This window comes from Lagopus muta, chromosome 20 (assembly GCF_023343835.1).
Source record: "Lagopus muta isolate bLagMut1 chromosome 20, bLagMut1 primary, whole genome shotgun sequence".
Lineage (NCBI taxonomy): Eukaryota > Metazoa > Chordata > Aves > Galliformes > Phasianidae > Lagopus > Lagopus muta.
The window spans coordinates 9,037,029-9,055,490 of NC_064452.1; the positions used below are offsets into that span (position 1 = coordinate 9,037,029).

The 18,462-nt window shown below is 47.2% G+C and overlaps 1 protein-coding gene across 2 annotated transcripts in view; it reads right to left on the reverse strand.

The window, feature by feature from the left end:
• The window catches only part of LOC125703072 (S-adenosyl-L-methionine-dependent tRNA 4-demethylwyosine synthase TYW1-like), an 83,026-nt gene that overhangs the window by 48,211 nt on the left and 16,353 nt on the right, over nucleotides 1-18,462 (reverse strand). For both annotated transcript variants that reach the window (XM_048967087.1, XM_048967088.1), the window contains exons 8-10: nucleotides 18,212-18,338; nucleotides 8,947-8,999; nucleotides 6,539-6,657 (exon numbers count right to left, since the gene is read on the reverse strand). In XM_048967087.1, coding sequence (XP_048823044.1) covers nucleotides 6,539-6,657; nucleotides 8,947-8,999; nucleotides 18,212-18,338 — 299 coding nt within the window. The remainder of the gene's footprint in view (nucleotides 1-6,538; nucleotides 6,658-8,946; nucleotides 9,000-18,211; nucleotides 18,339-18,462) is intronic.

Here is an 18,462-nt window from a genome sequence, read left to right on the forward strand (position 1 = left end):
ACTGATGGAACATAGAATGGACTTGCACCTCAGGACCTCATGCCTCCAGGCACATCATCGAGCACTGGCCCATAGAAGAGTATGGACATCCACTAATCATCACTTGTCTTGAACTGTACCAACATACGTCGCGATAAAATTGTATAAGCGTCGCGATATACCGGATCTCTGTATTAGGGAAAGCTTACCCTTTTGTTAACCTGATCATTGGTTCACGCCGTGAAGGGGTGGAGTGTATGGGAACTGCTGAGTCACGGCCTGAACCTCTGATTGATCACCTGAGGTGAGCCATGAGTCAGCCAGAGGAGCACAGGTGAAGGCAATTCACCTGTGCTGCCGGAAGGGGTGGAGCCAGGCTCCAGCCCTCCTGGACCTATTTAAGAGCTGGCTACCAGAGGGGAAGGATCTCTTCTGGAGATCCTCCTCTTTGATATCTTCTAGTGAGCTCAACCCAAGGGTAAGCTCTTCTACTTATTCTCTTTTGTGATCCCTGTTTGCTGTGCCTTACTCTTTTGATTATATTGCAATTATAACATCTTGGTTATACATATTGCAATTATAACATCTTGGTTATACAAGGATGCACTCAGAACATCAAAGAATTCCTGCACTTTCAACTCCTTGTTCTCTGCCCTCTCATTCTTTTTCTCTAAAACTACAAAACTTTCTCCACTTCTCCCCTCCTGATTCTACTGTGGCTTATGGAGTAACATATTAAGAAGAGCAGCATGTATTTGCTGTCCTTTTCCAAACAGCACTACTGGATTAACCCAGGGCTGGGCAAGAAAACATCAAGCAGCACCTCCTATTGCAAGGCAAATCTCTGATCAGCTGATCTGTGCTGGGCTCAGCCATGGGGAGGACTGGCAGCTCCTGCCTTGCTCTGCCTTCCAGCTCCAAGGCCATTGGGATGTGACAGCCAGCACACAGCAGGCAGGGCACCTCTTCAGAAGGAAATGGCTGCTTCAGTGCCTCCTGGAGACAAGCAAGACTCCCACTGATTTCCCCACATGATTAAAACCTGCAGTTCCACGCTTGGGCTGTGCTAAGACAGATTCTAAACCCAACATCAACAAAACCAACCTCTGCAAGCATCTCTTTGTCCACAGGGAGAGCAAAGACCCAAATGCTGCTCTCACACTGTTATCATCTCACAGATCCTTCAAGCCATAGCAGCCTTCCTCTCTAATTTTTTATTTGCTGCCAACATGGAAAATTTTCTGAATACCAACTATAAAAAGGCATTTATAAACCACTTACATGTTTAACTACATAGCTTGTACCCTATATATTTAACAGGGCAAGCTGGCAGGAAATCAATAGGCTCTTAATGCATGCTGGACAACTATTAATTACCAGCGCCAAGCAGTCCTTGCTTTTCTAACACATTCCAACTGCTCACAAAACATACCAAGTCGTGCCTGCAAAGCAGCTCAATGGCAAACAGCAGCTTCTCCTTCCCTAGGAAACAAAGCACCGTTTGGTGGCTGATGGGATCACTGCAGAGGCCGTGACACAGCCATTCCCTTTCCATACCTCTGAGTCGTGCATCCCACCAGCTACTCGGGTCCTGGGCAGGTAATGGGGCATCACTTCTCAGCCTAAAATAACTTCAGGCACACACCAGAAAACCCTCACTATATTAGAAAAGGAAAACGTTGCTGCTGGAAAATAGTGAAAGCACAGGGCGTGTGGTTCCTAGGAAGGGATGGGAGGGAAAAAGCAGAACAAAACTAAGAGCTGATGACTGCAGGATGCAGTGAGCCCCAGAGCCAGCAGGTGAGGTTCCAGAGGAGAGAGAAAGGCTTAAGGGCAACGAGTTCCAGGGAACTGGCAGCTTTCAAAATCCTATTAAGGCAGAAGTGCAAACTGTGGCAATAAAAAGCAAAGATAGAAGTGTAACAAGAAACCAATCTGGCAGAATCACAGCGCTGCTGCAACCTTGCAGTGCTCCATCTGAAAAGAACAAAACCACAGGGTCACACTCAGAGGTCAAGGCACAACAACCACGGGATGCATAAAAGGGCCAGCAAGAAAGACCTCCCTATAATGACATGGGGAGCAAGCAGATGGCCAAGGAAGAAGTCCAGCCAACGCACAAGGACAAAGTTTAACGTTTCTCTGTTATGCCAAGAAAACTGCTTGCACCTCCCAATGGCAAAGGGGAAAATAGGGAGAGGTGATGAAAAGGACAGGTAAACAGTGAACATCTCGAAGTGCTGCCACAGGGGTGGATCCCAAACTCCACAGTGCACTGGATGGATAGGCTGACAGGGCATCATGAGAAATGCTTGAGGGCAGCACACAAGAGTGATTTCTGACACTGTGAGAGAGCGAATGCAGTGCTTCAGCAGGAACCCCTGCACCAGCCCCCCGTAACTCCTTGCTCCTCAGGACACATGGGAACCAGAGGACAGCACGAGGATGAGCAGCAGCCAACTCCGATCTGTTGAGAACGTCTTACGCCAAGATTAAGAGAGGGAAAAAGGAAAAAAGAAGAGGCCGAGCTTTTGATTTATCCAGTGTTTTAATGACCTGAACAAAGAGACATTATCATGGAGGCAGTGCAATTCTATGGAAGAGCTTATGGACGCAATGGAAAACTGCAACCAGAGATGTGCCACCACTGGTTCAGAAGGATGAGAGACCTGGCCCAAGGGGCATCCCCAGGGCAGGGCACCAGGCTGCAGCTGCCCAGCAGCAGAACCCATACACTGGGAGATGCAAACCCACAGGAAACACACACAGCTAGCAGCAGATCATTACACTGACATCATCACCATAGCAGTGGTGACAAGCAGTCACAACCCACAACTGGCCACAAGACAGGCAAGCACAGAGCTCTGCAGTGCTTACACATTAACGCTCTGTGCATGCACAGCAAAAGCAATAGCAGCCCTGAAAGCAGAGCAAAGGAGATGGCTGGGGATGCGGAGCACCTGCAGCAGGCTGCAAGCATCAGGGCTTCCTGCCCCTGGGCACAGCAAACACAGTTTTATTTTCTATTTATCTTCTGAAAATCAGCCAATGCTCACTTCAGATAGGAGCAACAATTAAAAAGCACCTTTTTAAACTGTTACCTGAGGATAAAAGCACAGAATGCACCTACAGAAACTTCCCATTCAATTGTTGGGTTTTTTCCTCCACGTTGCTCCATCTTTTGTTGGTAGGCTTAAGAGAACAACAGCTTATAATGAATAAACAGAGGAAAACAATAAAAGTTTTTGAAAAGGCTCGGAATGATTCCTACGTGCTGATAAGTTTAATTAACACAAAGGAATTAAGTCTACGTCAATCACTGGATAACTAAAAATCATTTTAAGAGCGACATAATGTTCACTATTTTCCAAAAGTGAAACTTGGACTTGACATGTTTTCAAATCAAATATAATTTTCTGAGACAGCTGAAAAAGGCATGGGTTGATTTCTTTTTTTTTTTAATCAAAATCAAGTTACTGACTACTATAAATGGGTACCAAGCCACCTATGACACCTGCCAAGACATGAGCATTCCAGAGGCAGTGAGCTGGCTATATTCACTGAAGCAGTGAGCATTTACATTAACAGCAGCTGCATGTCCAAGAGTGCACATACAGCACGATGAGAAGCAGAGATGTCAGTCCCAGACATTGCTACCAGGATCCTTTTCCACCCCATCACGACCCTCCTGCATGATGATGGAATCAAGGCTCCTCACTGCGCAGCATGTGCTGGGAATCCCCCATGGCAGATGCTACTGTTGGGTTCCAGTAACCTTATGGTCATTTAGAGTGACCTTACCTCCACGTCAGATGCATGTGAATAAAAAGCAGGGAGTAGCAATCTTACTGTCAGAGGAGCCCTCAGCCTGAGCACAAATTCAGCCTGCTGTACACGTCAGCTGAAGCCTCCCAGCACAGGCATAAACACTACAAAAGTTAACAGAAATACAAACCAAATTCTTTGTGGAATATTTTATTCTGCCTGATTTGCCTCCTCCTCGGGTCCAAAATAAACGAGGTTTAAATTAATAGGCTTTATTAGCTGCTCCATCTCTCCACAATAATGGATCGTGTTTTAGACGCTCAGCCAGAGGACATAATCAAATCAGGTTTGGATTGCAACACAATCACCAGCAGCATCAGGCAGCCTCAGTCCCACACTCGCCCTAATTGATTAAGAGATTTGGTCACTCGCACATTTCCATTTAGACAATTAAGCTAAAGAGGCACTACAGACAGCAAGAGCAACTGGGAGCAACAATAACAGACAGCAGACTATTTTTATAGGGAGAGCTATGAGTTAGGGACGGTGCAGTAATTAAAGTCTATTTGTTTTGTTTGTTTTTTTTTTAACCCCCCCTTTATTCTTACTGCAACAGCCTCAGCAGTTCAACCCACAAAGCAACGATTGAGAAATAAACAAAAAAACCCACAGTGCTCTGATCTGCTGCTCAGCGCACCGAGCTGCACAACGAGGCCAAAGCATAAAGCCTCCATTAAAACATTTTGCCAGCAGCAGATCAAAACTATCACTTCCCATGTCCCCAGCAGCACAGATGGTGGCTGCTAATAAGGTCTGTGTTCATACAGCCCAGCCACTGGAGCCTGGGATGCCGCCTTCAGCCTCGTGGGATTAAGAACCTGCACAAAGTGGTGGGTTTGAAATAAAGCTACTGCTTCCAGGACTCTTAAATGTGAGGAATGACGCCTCCAGAACCATGGGCTGGAGTTGCATGGAAGGTACCACACACAGCTATTTATCCCAATTCACAATTGGCTTCTCTAATTTAGCCCCATTCTCCAGACACAGACTGCTGCTAAAAAAAATAAATAAAAACCAGCAGAGTTGGGTCATTTTGAAGAGGAGCAGTGTTAAATGGCCTGCAGTACAATACCAGGAAAAAAAAACCACTTCATTTTGGTGATGCTATTGCTTTTTATTTGCTGTTTATGGTGTACCTTCTGTGTAGGGACAAAGGGACAATAATACACATGGCAATCTTGCCCCATCAGCACAGACAGAGCTGCAGAATTCAATGCACCATTGCAAGCTGATAGATGGAAAAAAGGAACAAGCAGTACGTTTTTCTTCAGTCATCAGATTGTTATTACATACTCTGAAGAAAAGTGGCAACACTTGCACATTAAACATGCCATTTGCTGTGTCCTTTCAAGCCAGGAAAGGATGAAAGCCCATCAAGAGAACCAATTAACATTCTGGAATAGAGTCCCAAATGCAAACTTAACTGGATAACTACTGCCTGATGCTTATACTTAATATTAACATGGGAGACAGCTTCAAAGTGCATTCAGAATTACAGCCATACCTCTGCATGGATGCTGTCGTTTTAATATCCTCATGAAATATTTGCATTATTAGAGCTTGAAGATTGAAAAGATGGGAAAGGCTTTGGCTGTTTTGGCATGAAAATAGTGGCACGTTGGACACCCAGGCTTAGGGATAGAACGGCTGCTCCTGGCAGCCAGCCCCCCATAGCAGACTTAAATAGCAGAGGATGTGCAGCCCCCGTGGTTTGAAATAGCTAGCAAAGTAGGAGACAAAAGAGCTGAAAGAATAATGTGTGTCCACCCACTCAGCACGCTTCCACGTCACCACTTTTATTTCTGCCAAGCCTCAGAGATCCCCTCTCACATCCCCCAGTCCAGCAGAAGCCTCCCTCCAGCATCCAGGCTGGTGAGTGGGGCAGCTCAGAGCTCAGATCCAGGCAAAGCTTCAGAGAAGGACAAGGAAGAAATCCCTCTGAGAAAGGGGTCACTTCACTAAGATGCCAGATCATTTATCAGCTGCTTTACAAAGCAACAGTTGGTGAAGTCATCACATTTCACTCACTGAAAACGTGACTGAGTTGGGGGCAAAGGTATTTTAAGTAAGAAACAGGATTTGATTTCAGAACAAAAGTACTTGCAACGTTTAGCACGTCAGTGGCTTTGCACAAGGCGAGAGCTCATCCTTGCTCTCCAAAGCTCTAGCCATCTCAAGAGGGAAACACGTAACGAGGGCTGACACCTGCCAGCTCGTTCAGAGCAGGGAGCAGAGGGACCCACGGACTGCACTCTCTCTGTCTACCCAACTCCTTGATTTCACCTTCCACTGGTATCCAGCACATCTGAACTTGCTGGGGCCCAGGACATAGACACAGAGGACACTACTCTAGGGAAGGGGGCACTGGGGAGCCCTCAGATCCAATTCACTGGGAGTTGGAACTGGATGATCTTTAAGGTCACTTCCAACCCAAGCCAGTCCATGATTAAATCCCAGAGACGGGCAGCCCACGGCAGCCCCACCAGTCCCAGCCCAGGGGCCTCACAGCACTCAGAGGAGAGGGGAGCAGAGCTCCCTGTCAGCAATGGAGTGGCTCAGAGCCCAGCTGGCCCGCACAGGGCTGTCCAGAGCAGGGCACAGGTTTAGCACTGCACACACTGCTGCTTGGGCTCTGCCCCTTGCATTGCTATGCCACGAAAGACCACAGACACAGGGGTAACATGGCATGTAAGCAGGTGACCTCTCCCAAAGCAGAGCTGCTCCAGCACTTTACCTCCAGCAGAACACGCATTTGTTGGCGCAGGCCAGGCTCGGTGTGGCCTCCATGCAGCGGTGGCTCTCGATTCCATAGAAGGTGTGCTTGTAGCAGCCACCTCTGCCTCGGAGCATCGACTGCAGCAGAGAAAGAGACACACAAATACAAGAAAGGCTTTAAAATCAGCTCCCTGGGCACATTTAATGTGTTCACTTGCACTGGTGTCCAAAGTCACCTTGTGATGGGTGCTGCAGCCATGGGGCAGCTCAGAGAAACGACAAATGCACTCCAGCTTAAGAAATTCAAAGCATGATCAGCATACAGCCCAACTGCTTACATACAGCTGAGCAGAAACAAGGTATTATGGTGTCAACATTAACTGCCCTAGAGGAAACTTAAGTGAAATCAATACCTTCTCACTTCTAACACCAAAGCGTAGCAGGGTGCTTTCAACTGAATTAGCCAACACAGGAAGCAAGTGAAGCCACTTAGGCTGTAAGAATTACTGTACAAGCCCAATAAAGAGTAACGAGGGTCAGTGTAATGGCTGCTCTATGAAACACTCAGCTCTTCCAGATTTTTGTGCAGAGTGCTTCTAGCCTCCCATTAAAAGATACCCTGCCCCTCCAAACCCCCACTCACACCACTGGCCCCAGCAGGACACTGAGCTTCCTGCCCAGAGCTGCAGACACCTTCTCACCACGCTCTTCTCCTGCTCAGCACGCAGGGAGCAGGGACTGTCTTCCATGATCTCAGCTTAATAATAACAAATGGGAAAGGTTCTTCAACGCTCTCCGGAGAAAGTGTGAAATATGGCTGTGTAACTTTTAATCTATCTTCCTCTACGTGAAGGGTCCTAGCGATGCAGAAACAGGTCTGCAGTGAGCTGTGGGGGAAGAACAGAGGCATTGCCTGGCGTACATAAAGCACTGCATACAGGTGAGATTAAACGGAATGGAAAATGCTGTTTACTCCGTCCATCCGTCCAACCACAGATTCCAGGAGACTCCAATCCCAGCAGAGCAAGCTGTCTCACAGATCTCATCAAGGCGGCAAATCAGACTCTTCCTTACATTTGCAGGTTCTCTGCTCTTTCCAGAATCCAGCAGACACTGATTTCAAACTGAGATAGCACTACAGAGCTTTCTGTAACACTCCTCCTTCCAACCCTGGCTTGTTTCTCACTGATACAAATCCAGACCAGCCCTCCGAAGGCACTCACACACTGGTGTGAATCTGAGTCGACGCCACTGCCTGTAACCAATTTCAGCTCCATTTATTAGAGCTCCTTCTATTCAACTCCTGCTTAAGCTAAAAATAGGAAGGGCCTATCTAAGCACACAGAGCTGCTATTTATTTTGTGAAATGGCTTTACAGTGCCGCATTACATTTCAGTTCTTTAATAAAAATAGGTTCTCTGGCTCTCTCTCAGTCCCAGCACTGACGAAGCCTGACAAGTTTTCCTTTAAACATTTCACGGCCTTCCCTGGCACCAAGAACAACAGAGGAGAGAAATATTTGTCAGAGCAAACAGCAGAAGCATTGCTGGGATCAGCACGCCTCAAATGTTCCTGACAATACAGCGGTGGGCTTGCTAAGCTGTTCACAAGGAGCCTTTGATGAGACAGTTCATTGATAGCAAGCATTAAATAAAGCCTCACTGCAGCCACCCACAGAGCTCTTCTCAAAAATAAACAAAGTTAATCACGTAGCAAAAGAGAGCTGAGACCAGGAACTGATCGCTGCCACCGCACAGGAGTCAGCTGGCACTCTGATGAGATGCTGATTCCCAGTTTATCGCCCTGTGAACGCCGACAGCTTCAGCATGTTAGAATCCATGCTACTCCTCAAATGCACACCCTTACGGAGCAGCTTTCAGCATGCGAGCTGTGAACTGCTTTTCAGGGACCTGCAGAGGACAGCTGGAGCAAGAAACAGAGCAAACTTCACCTGCTTTGCTAAGTTTGCTATATGAACCTTCCAAGGGGAAGAAGAGCAGAGGAGTGTTGCCAACCAGATGCATCAGCCACAGAAACACAGGTCTGAGTGCCCACATGCCACCTGAACGTAGCGACGAGCCGTGCTGCCTTTGTCTCTCAGGACCTCACACCTCTGATGCAATCTTCCCACTTCAATGCGTGGCATTCCAGTCCTGTCCTGCATCTCTGTAGGCAGCAGGGATTCCAAACAGAATGGACAAACAGAAACAGTGATCTTTCCCAGCTCTCTGCTCATGTTCCGACTGCTGGCAGTGGGGCTGTAATAGCCTGACATGCAGAACTAGAGCTTGGGAAGTGAAGCGTTGTCTTGCAGGTAACAGAGCATTTTCAAAGGGTATTCCATCTGGAAGCTGTATACTTGTATAGCTCTAAGAAATAAGTCTCTAGCTTTCAACTTATAAACAGAGAAAAAGTAAAAGAGCATACCTTTGTCCACCGGCACAGCTTCACTCCAGAATGGCTTCCTATCAACTTATAGCCTGAAAACAAGAGGTGAATCAAACCATCAGTTTTAATCTGCAGTAGCTGATACATGAAACAACGAAGTGCTGCACAAAATTAAGCATCTCCATTCTCAGTGCTGCTCCTCCCTGCTGGCACAAGCAGGACACAGCAACGCGGTGCCCATGCTCACCCACCTGACCCTGTGAGCCCATGCACTGAGCCAACACGTGGTCATACAAGGGATCTGGTCAATGGGAAGTGTTTTTCTCCCCACGGGATCTATTTGTACTGCTGGGTTCTGTTTGAATCAATGGAGGGGGCTCAGGACTGCATGGAACAGGTATGGGACACCTGCACTGACCCCAAGGGTTGGCAGGTGGACCCAGCAGCACATCAGAGCAAGCCTGAGGAACACCACGTCATCCCATGCAGCACAAGGGTGAGGAAAGCACTGAGATGGAGGGCTAAGTGTGAGCCCAAGCACCAACAGCTCAGCAGATTTACCACCTCTACCTCTGGGGCACAGCCCTGGTGAACAGCTCTGCAGGCAGCTGCTCCCCACACCTGCAGGAAGCTGGTCTCACACCATTTCCCAGCCAAAACCAACAGAATTTTATTTATTGGCCCACATGGATTAATTCCACAGTATTCATTAAGCACTAAGTACTGTTATTACCCAAACTGCTTGAGTTAGGTTATTCTCCTCTTCAAAAAAAAAAGAAAAGTACTTAGAGACCAATACATCTGAAGGATTAAAAAATACAGAAATCAGCATAAAAATGTGAGGGATTGGAGAGCCTCACAGTGCTGTTCACACTGCAGCACTGACATGTCAGCATGGCCTGGCTGCCCAGACCAGCACATCTCCACCGGCAGCAGGAGGCTGATGCTTTCATTAACACTTCCAAACAAAAATCATACTTTAGGTACCCAGCATCCCCCCTGCCAGGGCAGGGACCCCCTGCCCCTTTTCCCACTTTAGGCTGTTTAGGGACTAATGGCTGCATTAAGAGAGGCTGCAAGGGCTTCAGGCTGCCCCCAAGAGCTTCATCTGCCCTCCAGCTCCACAGGAGCAGGTGGTACTTCAGACTTCAGCCCCTGAACGAGCAGACCTCAAAACCCTGCATGCATGTTCAGGGTTAAGCAAACTCGAGATAAGCAGCGATGCAAGCCAACAAGCCTTGACATTTTACATCCTTTCCTGGAAAAGGAACTCTAGCCAGAGCTTCTCACTTGGAAGTGATGCTCTGCAAAGCCTCAGGTGACACTGCAGACACCATCTACAACTGGATGCAACCCAGCAGACCACATAGCAGCTTCCAGCTGACCCCTGCCTGAGAACTCAGCACACAGAGCTGCATCCTATTATCTCTTCCCATTCTAGACCTCTCTTACACGTTTCTCCTGCAATTTTCCACAAACAGCCTTGCCCAGCAAGGGCTAATCCCAACTGACACCTCTCTGTGTCACTCAAACTCGTGTCCCTAAAGGATCAGATGAACAGAGAAGGGCAGTATGTCCCTCTGACACAGCTGCCCCAGCCAGGCTTTGTGCTGCTGTCAGCACCACCATCCTCTATTTCCCACAACCCAGCAACAGCATCCATAGAAGATTATTCTCTTGTAGATCATTTGTCAGCAGAAGTAACACGGCTGCTTTGAAACAAGCATTAGTTTAGAGTTAAAAAGGAAATAGGGTATGCTTGCCCAAATCCACTGAGCTGTTTAAGGGAAGACAGGAGGCATCTGAGCTGAGCACGGTGCCAAACCCCACAGCCCAAAGCTGAAGCACTCTCTTTACGTTGATCAGATCTACTTCCAGCACATGGAGTGCCCGCAGCACCTTGTAAAGGCCAATGTTCAATACCAAACCAGAGCCTTACAAACTTCAGCCAGCTTCAGCAATACAAAGAAGTTTACTCACCCTACGTGCTGCTGCCAGGAGTCACAGCTGTGGTTACTGGAAGAAGCCACACATTTGCAGAACTTCTTATGAGCACTGTATGAAGTGCCTGAACTCAGCTCTTCATTGCACAGGGAGCATTGGTGGGAGCATGGTTACCCTGCTAAGCACTACAGCAAGCTGCACATGAACACTCAGATCAAGTATCAGTGACAAAGCCTGACCCTCTGCACATCTACTGCAGGTGAGCAAAGTTCCTTGGATTTGATGAGCCCGTTTCTTGAAGTATTTAACTGCTGGCTCGTAACACAGGCAGCAAAGCAGCTTGAAGAGCTCTAAGAAAAATGAAAAGGGTTATGTGGGAACCAAAAGTGGTGAGTTTCAAATCAGCCATGGGAGAAAGCAGGACAGAGAACCAGGCAGAGCCTTCTCACTCTGTTTCCAGGGCTCACAGAACACCATCTACTGCTTAAGAGCAAACTTAAGAAGTATTACTTGTAAGCAATACTTATTACTTGTAAGCAATAACAAACAAGTGAATATTTGGATGCAACACCTTCCAAACAACACAATGTGTTTTCTCAATCTGTGCATATTCAAATCCTAAGGCTCTACAGCATCTCTCATATTCAAAACGCTCATTATTACTTAACCTGTAAACTCTACTCGTGACTAAAGGCACAAGAATCCCAGATCATAAGTCTATTTTAGCTGATCCCACACTAGATAATAAATGTTGAATTGGCCAAGACACTCACCAAGCTTCACTGAAATTCAGTGTCACTATCACAAAAATTTGAATTAAGTTTTTAAACAAGCTTTTGGGTGAAATTAGTTTCATCAGGCAATAACACAAGGCCAATAAACATTTGGTGACTGCTTGCCCTGAGAATCCAACCCAAGTTTAATAGACCACAGGCAGACTTTTAGCTGAGATGGCCACTGTCACAGATGGTGAATGCTCCACCATTAGTGTAAAACACGTCTGCAGCTGTTTAGGATCATAATGCAACTTCAACTCCATCATGTAAACAGTTGGAAAGGTTCATTCTCCAAAATCCAATCCACTGTCTGAAAAAGTGCACCTGCAATGGTCACGCTACACAGCTTGAGACTCCCCTGGCTGTCACAGAACCCTAGAATGGCCTGGGTTGAAGAGGAGCACAGTGCTCATCCAGTTCCAACCCCTGCTGTGTGCAGGTCGCCAACCAGCAGCCCAGGCTGCCCAGAGCCACATCCAGCCTGGCCTTGAATGCCTGCAGGGATGGGGCATCCACAGCCTCCTTGGGCAACCTGTTCCAGTGCCTCACCACCTCTGAGTGAAAAACTTCCTCCTCATATCCAACCCAAACCTCCCCTGTCTCAGTTTAAACCAATCCCCCTTGTCCTATCACTACCCACCCTCATAAACAGCCCTAACAGCTATCCTGACACATCAGTGTCCAGTGGAAAACCAAAGGCACCTTACCTTTCAGAACAGCCCCCTACACTAAAAGCTTCCCTCAGCTGAAGCCTTTGAAAGCACAGAGCAGAAGATTTAATTATGAAAGAATGAAGCAGATGACTGGCTGAAAAATCCCCCGGAGGTGCAAAGCCTTTGCCACGCTCCTCTGAGAACACAGCCACTGCACGCCTGCTAAAAGCCAATCTGATATCATATTATGCTTCAAAAACCCAAATGACTTTCACAAAGCTTGCTTCTGAGAAACAAGTACTGCACAGTACTGACAAACCAGCACAGATCTATCAAGCCATCTCCTTCAATAAGTCTGTTGGAAGCTGTATTATCTGTTAAAGCTGTGAAACAGTGAAGAAAAGGGAACTCCAAACCAGGGCAATGCTTACAGGAAAAAAATTCCCAGTTCTGTGTTGTTTTGCACAAGAGCTGGTTAACAGGTCAGCAACACAGCAGCAATCCATCAGCTCCACTCGAGGGACCGCCCCGAAAGCTCTCCCACAGCTGCTGCACTCGGGCCACCACTGAAGGCAGTGATCTGATTAAAGCTGGAGAACGAGCAAGAAAAACACGAGTGTGGTTTGTGAAAGGAACCTGCTCACATTTCATCAGCATTTTATGCTGAAATAGAAGTGGGATCTGGGAAGTAGAATTTCTCTGATGGTCCAAGCATGGCTGGAAAGACCTCCTGTTTTCTGTCCCAGGATCAACTCCGCAGGCTTTTGTTGGTGCTGGTTTAAAAACCTCCTTTGAAATGGAAGAAACTGCTCTTAAAAAGTACCACAGGCTTGGGAGCTGCAGCAAGGTTTTGCCTGCAAGTTCTCTTTCCTTCTCCAAGCTGGTGAGAAAGGATTGCAGGGCTGTACCTTACATACACAGAAACACTACAGTTCACACCAAACTTTGTCCACTTCTATCAGTGGAGCTGCTGAAGTGTCACGATGAGAAGGATGTGGAGGAGCACAAAGAACATGTTGATTTTTTATTTATTTATTATTTAACTTGCAACAAAAGGCTGCTGAAGTTGCTGGAAGAATTACTGCTGCCATGGTAGGCAAACAAACCTGACCTGCTGTCATGAAAGTGGGACCAGCAAAGCCCAAGGACGGCAATGCCAGCAGCTCTGTGAGTCCAGCACCAACAGCTGAGAGCCAGCAAACAACCTTCACACTTAAACCGGGATGTCCATTGTAACCCAAGAGCACATTTCACTACAGAACTGCCAAAGCTTCCAATGCTTAAACACATTATTTCTGATCAAATTATGATTTTTGACCACTGGGACCATTAGTATTTTCACCCACAGCAGCTAGTACTGAACAAAAACAAAAAGCTGCCAGCACCTGACACCTTTGACATGGAATGGTAAGGCAGACTATTGGCAGAGCTGTTGGAAAACATTTGCCACAAATGACTCATGTTGATGTCCTCCAGCAGAAGCCACCCCAGCAGGGCACACCTTAGAAAAGAACACCATGGGCATAAAGGCATGGCAGCTCATTCCATTTTAATCAAACCCCAACAAAAATGCAAGCTCCTGGGACCTCCTCTCACCCAAGAGAAGATGGAGAAATGAGATGCCCATTCCTTGCCTGGATAGTTTCATTAACTTCCACACTGGCTTTGCTACTCCAAGCGAAGAACAGCTGTCTCCTATCCCAAAGGGGGCCTTTGTAGCTTGGCAAACATCCACCTCCATCCACTAAAACAGCCAGAAGAAAAAGAACAAGCCAGCTACAGCCACAAGCCCCCCTCCAACCGCTCTCAGATGCTGCGCAGATAAAGACCTGCAAGACAAAGCTCATCCAAAGTCCTGAACAGCAAAAGATCCCTTCATCTCTGGGATGCTGGAAGACAAGCTCCACGAGGAGGAAAATCCTTTTTCTGGCTGGAAAGCAAGCAAAGCAAGACACAATATGATGGGATTCCTGAACAGGGCACCTCAAAGAAGAACCAGCCATGTGTCCTACACTGCCTCAGCCAACAACCCCAACTCCCTGGTGGGCCAGGGCAGCAGCTGCAGCACCAGGATCTCAAGCTTATTTGAATAAAGCCTTACCTCCTTCCATCATAATGGATTTAATTTCAAAGACCAGTACTCTCCAAATGTTAGGTAAGATCAGTGCACTTCAAACACGACTTACACTCACACTCCTCTAGTATACCTGGATAACTCCAACTCCCGTGATCACACACACAGGAACAATCAGGCCCACTGATAAAGGCTGAACTTTGTCTCTCTGCTGCTGCTAAGTGCACCAGCACTGCAATTAGCACTGCAATCAGCTCATCACCAAGCTCTCGCCAGCTTCCACACTGTGGGACTTCAGCATCCTCTGGCTCCTGGATTCTTCCTCCACCACGCATTCTCCATTTATTTACAGGGACTTAAAGGAAATACAAGAAAATGTAGCAGGCTTAACTTTGCCTGGTTTCAGGCATTACATCTACCCTGATCACAGCTATTCACAAAAGAAGAATGTTGTATTTTGCAAATTGATGTTTAAATCTTCCCGTGGGTAGCAATTGAAGTCTCTGGTTCCTTTCAGGGACCGCACCAGCGATACCCATCCCTGACCCAGCTGTGAGCTGCTAGTGCCACCTGCAGTATCAGAGCTCCATGTAAACGACACTGAATCCCAGCACTGCCTGCCAACATCTCAGTGCACAGCCTGCAAAACAAACCCCAGCAACACCAATCTCTGGGCGATGTCTCTGCAGCAGATCTCACTTCCAACGCCAGGATGCGGAGCTCGGCACAGCCAACCAAGCTGAGGCAATGAGGAAAAAAATAATCAGTAAGGGGCAGCAAAAGCCATCAACCAACTACTTTGAAAGCTGATCTCAAGCAAGGTCAATAAGCACTTGAAAAGCCCAGCCCTCAAGTTTCTTCTGAAGTCAGCTCCTGATTTTCAAAACATGCTGAAAAACACAGATAAAAGCTTATCTTTGCATCAAACAGCAAGTCAAAGCGTGACAGAAGTGGTTACTGAAGTAGTCCAATCTACTTCAGATACAAGCTGTTCCTAACGGCACTTGCCTTCGGATATGAGCAAAACTGAGATATTATGGACACCATGGTGCTAAATTCAAGGCACACTTCAGCAGTAAAGACAGCAACCCAACTGCAGCTTGGGGAAGCAGAATGATTTCTTCAATGCCAGTGGGGTCAGCTTTTGGGAAACATTAATCCAATCCTGTTGCATTAGTGCCTACCACAAAACTACAAGCATTTAGAAAAGAAAGAAGCAAGGACCTGCTGAGTGTGAGCAGATTAAGAAGAAAAATACAGATTTCAGCCCGGCTAGGATTATTTCACAAACCTACAAGCCACTGCAGAAAGCAAATGAGAACATCAGTTAGGCTGCGCCTACTAATCACCACAGGAAACGCTTGCCTGAAAGGTTTGCTTCTATTTTCAGTTCATTTCATGACATTTACCTAAACAGATGAAGCAGCAGGAGCACACTGCCAGCCTCTCTCCAGCTATACTTGTTACTGTGGGTATTAAGTGGCTCGTGCCGTATTTGTATTTTACGCAAGACTGAACAGTGATGGGGAGGAAATCAGCATCTTCTCACAGCACAAGACTGGCTATGACTTTCAAAGCAGCAGCTGTTACAGAGGACCTTTATGAAGGTATTTGTAGGCAGCCAGCCACAAGGGCCTCCAGCTGCACCATCCAATACTTCAGGTTATATCCAGCGCTGCCTTTGAATTCCAGCTGAAATGAAACTATTGTTTAAGCAATATTCAGTTCACCTACAAGGCAGCACACTAAGTTTGTCTGAAGGTGATTAAGAAGTGTTGCGGGGGGCTGGAGAGATGCTGCTCAAAGGCAAACTCCTGTTACACAACCACAGTTCAGAAAAACAGCTTTCCTGTGAATCACCACCACTGGTTTTGCCTTCTCTTGGGCTAATTATGCCCTTAGGGATAATGCTGAACAGAAACTGAACCTGTACCCAAAGCAGCCAGTTGATACATAAATTAGGTGATCTGACTGTATCACACTTGTTATTTTCAAGGGACGGTGCTGAGGGAAGAAGCGAGTTTCATTTTATTTTTTACAGCCTCATAAGACTGCCCTGGAGTGTTTTACCTGCAAAAAAACCAGCTATGACATGAAAGGAGAAGAAAAGCAGGTTGTTTTCTTCAGTGCTCAGCAACTGCTAAGGAACGATGCGAGGAGCAGAAGAAAGGAAAGGAGGGATGCGTTCACAAAGGTGGTTGCAGCTGAAATTACACACAATAGTTTTCAAGTCTTTTAAACTGCAGATTTAGGTAAGTGGACCCCATGCAGCACAACCACTGCTGGCACCACCCTGGATGCCAAAGGAAGGCAGAAATACGTACTTACAAAATAGAATTCATGTGACCAATGAATTCCTGTGCCCGGATTATCAGAGATCTGAGTTACCTGGAGAACCTGCCTTCGTGTCAGAAAGTTACAGCAGGAATGCAACCTTCCCTCCAGCACTACTTTTATTTTTATTTTTTTTACAACAACCACTTTTGTACAGCACTAAAACACCAACATTTCATCCACCCCCCAAAACTGAACCCATGATGCCTGGATCAGAGCAAGGCAGAGCATCAAGCACTCCTGTGACACCCCCTGAATAACAAAGAGCCAACTGAGCACTGCACCCCAAGAAGAGCACTGGGCAGGGTGCACCCACACCCAACAGATCAGTGCCACAGCACCTCCTCATCTCCCCCCTCAGGGCTCTTCTGTCCTGATACAGGAGCTCAGCACACCCTGCAGGCTCTCAGAACAGGACCCTGAAGCAGCCAGATGCTGCCATCCCTGCCCACCATTCCTAGCAGCCGTGCCTCTGACCCTGCCAGCCAGGCTCACCGACCCTCCCAAAAGCCCTGCAGGCAGAAGGATCTGTCTTCCTGACCATACAGTGCACAAATGGAGGCCTGCAATGCTCCTCGAGCCGCTCTGCAGCACAGTGCACCTGCCAATACAACACAGCCTTTGGCTCCTGCAGCCCTGCACTGGCCCTGACCAGCAGTGATGCAGCTATGGACAAGAAGATGAGGCAAAGTTACTGCCACCCTGTGCTGAGCTCCATTTTAAAGAGGCTTTTGCTGGGTTCGGTCATTCAGCCTGCAGATTTAAAGAACAGCTTTTTATTTAAAGTTTATGAAAATAGAAAGTGAGCAAATATGCCAGACACTTGATGGGCAGAACAACACTAGTCACATACAGATGCTCAGGCTGAAGAACAACTGAAACCCTGGGGAGCACACACTGTGATCCCCCCCCCAGCTGCAGCACAGGGGCGCTCACATCACCGTCCCCTGCCCTTCTCCCAACTTCACTCACAGCTGACAGCCCTGCAGTTCAAAACCCTCAGCCTGCTCCTCTCGTGCTTGCCGTTAAGTTTCAGAAAAATGCACCAGCTTATCAGCACTGCTCTCTGCAGCTCATTGATCGAATCACTGAGCAGACTGCTGGTTTGACAGATTCTCTTTTCTGAGAAGTTTCAGTACCAAAAGTTTGAAGTTTAGATAAAAGTAGATGACTAAAATGCAAGATGGAAGCAAAGGTGATTTCTAAACATTCTCTAGCAAGCCTATCCTAAGGAAGATAGAGACACGCACGTTTATCTTCTCCCTGAAGCTGATAGCAGAAGTATTGCACCAGGTGATCTCAACACGTTAGCATGCATCATGCTGAGATGCACTGCATAGCTTTAGATTCCTCCCCCCGAACAACGAAGCAGACAGCCCTAGTCTAAGCTGTGCTGCTAGGCTCTAACCAGGGGCAGGACTGGCAGTTCCATCAGCAGCTTCCTCCAACAGAAGCAGTCTCACTTGCTCTGTTAGAATTCCATCACCAAGCCTGGCCCAGCACTCAGGCTCACAGAACCTCACCTTGTTTCGTGAGAGCATCCCTCAGGGCTGCAGTTATCATTTCTCTCCTTTCACCCGCCTCCTTCCTCCCAGAGGTCTCTCCAAGCAAGCTCATTCCAGCATCTCCATCCTCCAGCTCACGTTCTCTCTGTTTGAAGACAGTAACAGACACTTAAATTCAATCTCATATTATTTCTGGGACAGATCAGGGAAGACAGACATCACTGCAGTGATTTAGACTGCCCTAGGAGCTGTGCTCTCTACCAGTCACC